General features: G+C 36.4%; 1 protein-coding gene across 1 annotated transcript; it reads right to left on the bottom strand.

Annotated features, from left to right (window-relative positions):
* Window positions 1-540: 540 nt before the first annotated feature.
* LOC111476841 (TPR repeat-containing thioredoxin TTL1) lies at window positions 541-4,553 on the bottom strand. Its single transcript, XM_023120670.1, has 7 exons — window positions 3,194-4,553; window positions 2,764-2,959; window positions 2,500-2,684; window positions 2,082-2,415; window positions 1,790-1,994; window positions 1,595-1,701; window positions 541-1,504 (listed from the first exon to the last, which is right to left on the bottom strand). The coding sequence occupies exons 1-7, from the start codon at window positions 4,108-4,110 to the stop codon at window positions 1,352-1,354; spliced, it is 2,097 nt and encodes a 698-aa protein (XP_022976438.1). The 5' UTR covers window positions 4,111-4,553; the 3' UTR covers window positions 541-1,351.
* Window positions 4,554-6,630: the final 2,077 nt, after the last annotated feature.

Consider the following 6,630-nt stretch of genomic DNA (forward strand, 5'->3'; position numbering starts at 1 on the left):
AGGCATTGAGAGTCGTTCTACCCCTACTAATCGTCATGTCTATCTCAACCCTACCGCTAATAGACATCGAGAGTCATTCTACCCCTACTAATCCTCAAATGCCCATCTCAACTCTACCACTAGTAGACATTAAAAATCGTTCTACACCCCTACTAATCGTCATGCCTATCTCAACCCTACTGCTGGTAGGCATTGACAGTCATTCTACCCCTACTAATCGTCATGTCTATCTCAACTCCATCGCTAGTAGGCATCCACAGTCATTCTACCCCTACTTAAATCATATGCCTATCTCAACCCCACCACTAGTAGGCATCGAGACTCACTCTACCCCTACTAATCGTCATGTCTATCTCAACCCTATCACTAGTAGACATCGAGAGTTCAAACGACCGACCCTTTTATAGAAGCCATATGTATAGTCAATATTGTCAACAAAATTAGCATACACAAAAGTTTCCTCCTTAAGTGAGAACACTCGTGAGCTTCTTAAGCCTTCAAATAATGGCAGGTTGACAAAGTGTTGAGAACAAAACAAAATTAATAATAAATCAATAAAGTTTTTGGTTGGGAGAGTGGCCCCAACACCTTTATAAACCAGTAGTAGTTAGCTTTGAAGGACAATCTACTTTTAAAACAGCAATGAATAGAACCAACTACCCCCAACCCACTCCACTCCTTATCAGCTCAAATCACAAACTTTGGCATACCCATTTCCAGCAAAAGCATTCAATGAGATACCCATCACCCCAAGAACAGATACCCATCTATCAGAGCATGAAACATCAGGTTTTGATGAGATAAAACAAGAACAGCAGCAGTGGAAAATCATGATTTGTTGTTGTTATTATTAAATGAGGAAAATGTTTCAAAGAACAGATGAAGAACTAACAATGTACTCCCCCTCCCCTCTCTTCCTGTTTTCTTTGTATATATCATATATACATGTACACATCCTTGTTTACCTACACCCATTGCTGAGTTCGAGTCTGTTCTAATGAGTTTCGATGCAATGGGGAGTAGACCGATATCGCTACCAAGCCTTATGGGAAAATGGATATGGAGGGAAAAAAGATGGAACAACCAGAGAGCAATGAGGAATGAATGACTATAATGACAACTCCAAAAATGAACTATACTATCTCTCTCTGGATTCCATTTGTGTTTTTCGGTTGGCTTGCTAATGGGGATTATTTCGACCCTTTTAGTTGTCGTGGTTATCGGGTAATTCCTACGCAGGAAGGAGGTTTGAGCAGGTATTTCTTTCGAATGGTCGGGATTCGGGTTCGGTACGAAGAGGAGGAGAATTGCTAAAGGAGATGATCATGGACAGCAGCAGTAGATTTGAGTTCTATAAGCTATAATACCTCACTGAGTGCTCCAACACGTCTCGAGTTGGAGATATGATCTCTTTAACTCGATTCCCGCTTTTGTAAATCTTGAATGTTGGTACGATCCTTACATTTTCGGTATCTGCAATTGCTGGACTTTCTTCCAGATTCACCTGTTATGACAAATACGAAGAGATTAACTCGTTAAGAACATAAAACCGACATTGTTGAGACGACATGAAGCGAAGAAGACAAACATCTACCTTGAGGAAATTAATGGAAGGGTGTCGACGACAAAGGACGTCGACGAATGGTGATATTTGCTTGCATTGTAGATCAGATGCTGCTTTGAAATGAACCACAGTGACCCCTGCAATTTGAAGTTTAATGGAACGTTTACGTCTGTTTGAAGAGTCTATGAGATCTATAGCTCGACGTTTAATCGTGTTTAACCAGACCTGGGAACGATATGGCAGCTCTGAACTGATCCAGGCTCGATACTTCCTCGACTTCGCCACCGAATTTCAGATTATGAACTTCTTCCCCACGAGATTTCTTTAACGCAACTTGAGCATGAAATAGAGATTCAGCAACTTCATTGTCATCTGGAAGTTCCCTTCTCAAAACTTCATAATCTCGAACAGCCTCCTCCCACCTTTCGAGCTGCAGTCAATCCAAAACCGAGTTAGCGAGACGAAACGTGCAAATAGGACGATAGCAGCAGTAGCATTGTAAGTCGAGGCAATTCACCTTACTATTCGAGGCAGCCCTTCGAAGGAGAGCTTTCATGTAAGTTGGTTGAATAAGTAACGCATGATTACAGTCTTCGATAGACCGTTCCCACATCCCAAGTTTAAACCAACAGGCTGCTCGGTTGCAGTAAAGAATCGAGTTCGAAGGATCGAGCTTAAGACCTTCCCCATATGCTGAGCAAGCTTCAGTATACCTTTCTGATTTAAACAGATCATTGCCTCGAGTACGAGCTCTTGCAACCAAACGCACGTTATTAAGCAACATCGCCACTTCTACATTCCGTGGATCGATCTGCCCAGCTTTCTCAGCAGCTGTAACTGCATTCTCAAACCTGCAACATATCCATTATCCAATTCCCACGCTCTCAAAACCGTGTCAACATGGTACTTACGAAGCTAAAATTCTAAGAACATACCTTCCTAACGCCATCGAAATTTGGGCATGAATGAAATGCGAGTACACTTCCAAAAGCATTCCGAAGAACTTCGTCTGTAAACACGAGTTGTTCGATGGATGTAACTTTGGAACGTTAAGTAGGCTAGATTCAGCATCTTCAATCTGATGAAGCTTTAAAAGAGCTTCTACTCTACACATGAACAGCTGCAGATTGATAAACATCCAAACAAATTCAGTTCTTTCAATTCAAAATCACAAGAACATTAAAATTTGCCACTCTGACCTGAGGTGAAGAATCAGCTCCACCAGAAATTGCAGCATCTGCCTCCTTCAATACACTTCTCCAGTCTCGAACTCGACGGGCATCCCCACATCGACTTATATGCCTCTCGACTACCTGCAATCTCTGCAGCTCACTGGGATCGGGCTGAACACCCGGAAAACAAAGTTGTTTCCTAGAATTCTCTACCTGTCCTAACCTGAAAGAGCGCGTCAAGATATAACAAATAAGCCGAAAGTTACAACGATCGAGCAGTCGATAGATCCATCAGACATCAGCAGGAACAAAACAAGAACATTAAAACAACACAGACAGGACAGGTCAACCAACTCTATAGAGCTATATGATTATGTCAACATATTCTAGTTTCAAATCTAAAAAAGTCAGCTCAATGCAGATCACAAACTATGAGTTTCAAGCAACACTGACCCACCTACGAAACAGAGATGCCAAACGTTGATGAGCTCGAGTATAATTGGGATCCAATCTCACTGCCTCCTCACACTCCGATACCGCCTCGCCGAGCCGCTGGAGACTGGTTAAGGCAGCGGCTCGGTTGCTCCGGTAAGCTGGATTGGCCGGAGATATTGCAATGGCTCGATCATAAAGACTCAAAGCCTCAGCAAAATGACCCTTTTTGTATTGCTCATTTCCAGCTCTTTTCAACTCCTCCGGATCCCCACTCTGTTTCGCCCTCTTCAACGAGTCTCCACCACCAATACCGCCGCCTCTCGAACTGACATTACTAACCGATTCAACGGCGACGGGTTTGGCACCGCCGAGGCCCCGCATTATGCTTCCATGGCCGTAATTTCCCGACCCAGAACCCAAAACGTCGGTTCTCGAGCTCCGATTTGTCGTCGGCATACTCGGCTTCAAGATCCTTCCTGAAGGGCAAATATTGCCAGTGGGTAGCACATTGGAGGGAGAAGTAACAGAGCTTTGAGACTGACCCGAATAGATTAAAGGATGATTCGAAGCGGAATCGGATCTATTATGACCCGACTTGAAATTTCTAGGGGTTCCGATAGATCGGAGACTCTCCGCGGCGGTCGGACTGCTCTCGCTAGACCCAGAGAGTTCACCGGAGTGATTGTTAGGACCCGAATCGGATCTTTTCGCAACTGGGTTCTGTCCATTCCGACCAGAAACCGATCCCGACGAACTGGAACTGCTACTCACGGCGGGACCGCCGCCAATCTGGTGACGAGTACGCAATGGCGAAACAGGGGAACCCAGATCTAGCTCACGAAAATCCGGTTTGTTTACTTCACAAGTGACCGAATCTCGAAACCGATCGGAAAGATCATGAAACCGAACATCCGAAATGGGATTCCCAGAATGCGACATTTTGAGCCTCGGAAAATCGAAATCCACTTTTCCCGTTGACCAAACAATGAGATTAAGAGAAAACCCCTAAAAAACAGAGCACAATCCCCAATGGGTATGGCCCAAAAGTTGAGCAAAATCCGTCAAGAACTAGACGAAGAACACATAAAGAGAGAGATGAAGAAGGGGATCCCGTGAAATTAAAGAAGGAATGTGAGTGATGAAAAACCCCAAATCCTGAAAAAACAGAAGAACCCCATAAAAATGAAGGAAAAATGGAAGGATTTTACAGAGTTTTTGAGGGATTGAAGAAGAAAGAAAGAAGAAAAAGAAACAACTTTAACATTTATTTTGCTCTTTTATACACACACACACACACACACCACCTCCACCTGCTGCTTCACGAGACAAGTTTTCAGTTTTTTTTTCACACACACTTTTTTTTTTTTTTTTTTTATATAAATAAAAATCTCTTTTTTTTTTCTTTTTTTAATCTTATCTTTCTTCAACTCTCTCCTTCTTCTTCCTGCAAACTTCGCTTTATAATTTGTTTCTTTCCAGATTTGAGCTTCCTCCACTCTCTTCCGTTAGCGCGTGTTTTTCACGCTCTCTATATTTGATTTTTCTTTTAATTTTTTCGGATAAATATTATGAATTTTTCTTCTTCTTTTTTTTTTTTTCATTCCAATAATTTTAAAAAAACGACATAATATTGAATTGATGTGAAATCGACCTATACAATGGGACACCAAATATATAAGATTAAATAATAAAACCCCTAAAAAATAATTATCATATTTATTTTATCGAGACTAGTCAAGAAATCCCGAGCTTTGGTAGAGACTAATATTATTCGTGATATATTCTTATTTTTAATTTAAAAAATTCTTGTTTCTTAAAATTAACGGTTACAAATCACGAACTTTTCGTACCAATAGAGATGTATTCCTTATTTATAAACTCATGATCATTCTCTAATAATCCTCCACTCGAATAAAGTACATTATAGAGTCTCTCCTTTGAGGCCTATGGAGTCCTCAAACAGTGTTCCTTTAATCGAGTCTCGACTCCTTTTCTAGAGTCCTCGAACAAAGTACACCGTTTGTTCAACACTTGAGTCACTTTTGATTCAACCTTCGAGGCTCACAACTTCGTTGTTCGACATTTAAAAAAAAAAAAAAAAGTTATTTATAATTTGATGTTTTTTTTTTAAGAAATGAAATTATTAATTACTTAAAGATAATAATTAATATTTATAAATTATCATATCTTTAATTGTTAAAGATAATCAAAACCAAACAAATTTGGACATTCTTGTCCTTCTATTTGTAACCCATTCTGACAATTATTTTTATCTAGCTTTATTCCTTATTCTCAAAAATATTTTTATTATAAATTCCATAGAAAATAATTTATTCAACAAAAACATTTATTTGGTTTAAAAATACAAAATTTACAAAAAAAATTCCAATTTTTCAATTTTCAATTATGATATAATGTCTAATATCAAATTAAAAAATAAATTCAGAATTAAGAAAAATTAAAAAATTAAAAATTAAAATCCACGTGGATTATTCCGGAAGAATCTGACCCCACATTTCTGGTTGATTCTGGCCGTCTGTTAAAGCAATATAATCAATATAAAATGGAATTTTTATTTTGTGAAACAAAGAATTGGATTCTCTCCTTCTTACCCTAATTTTTAAAATTTATTTTTAAATAAATTGAATTTTGTATGTGAAAATTAATATAAATAATCAAATTGCCTTTATCTATAAAATAAAATAAATTAAAATAATGCATAATTAAATTTATTTATTTCCATTAATATTTGACTTTTTTATAATAATAAATAAAATAATTGATTTAAATTTGTTGGGTTAATTTTTTTTTTACTTCAAATATTTTTGTTTTAGTTTTTCTAAGTCGTTATCATTATTATTTTTTTATTAATTACTTAATCAAATTAATTGATTAAATAATTTGTTTAAACTCAACCATTCTATAAAGTATTTAATAGTTTAATTATAATTAATTTTTTTCTTCCGTTCATAATTTGAATAGTTAATTTTATTTTGTTTTATTTTATTTTATTTTATTTTTATGTCTATATATATATACTAAAAATAAAACTACTAAAATAGAAAAAAGAAAGTAATTTACTATACAACTCATGAATATATAAAAACAAACTTAATTTGATTTTTTATAATATCATATTAATTTATTTTATAAAAAAAAAATCCTTTCTTTTATACCATCCAAAATGAGATTCTTTTTGTTTATGTATAAAAAATTTGTAAAATTAATATATATATATTCAATTATTAGGTAAAAAGTGTTTATAATAGAAATATCTGATAATAATTTAATTTTTTTTTACTTTCCTTTGAAAATTTATTAGTCAAATAAAATTTAAAACTGTTAAAAATATTAAATATATTTTTTAACTTTTATATTTATATTTATTTAGATATGAAACTCGTCTCACCTCATAGTAGTTTCTCGCTCTTCACTGTTTGGTTTTTTTTTTTTTTTTTT

This window comes from Cucurbita maxima, unplaced genomic scaffold (assembly GCF_002738345.1).
Source record: "Cucurbita maxima cultivar Rimu unplaced genomic scaffold, Cmax_1.0 Cma_Scf00003, whole genome shotgun sequence".
NCBI lineage: Eukaryota > Viridiplantae > Streptophyta > Magnoliopsida > Cucurbitales > Cucurbitaceae > Cucurbita > Cucurbita maxima.

Coding starts and splice junctions, on each gene's coding strand:
- LOC111476841 (XM_023120670.1), bottom strand. CDS start 4,110: ATGTCGCATTCTGGGAATCCCATTTCGGATGTTCGGTTTCATGATCTT. Junction 2,685..2,763: donor GAGCTGATTCTTCACCTCAG/GTCAGAGTGGCA, acceptor ATCAATCTGCAG/CTGTTCATGTGTAGAGTAGA. Junction 1,995..2,081: donor GGGCTGCCTCGAATAGTAAG/GTGAATTGCCTC, acceptor GATTGACTGCAG/CTCGAAAGGTGGGAGGAGGC.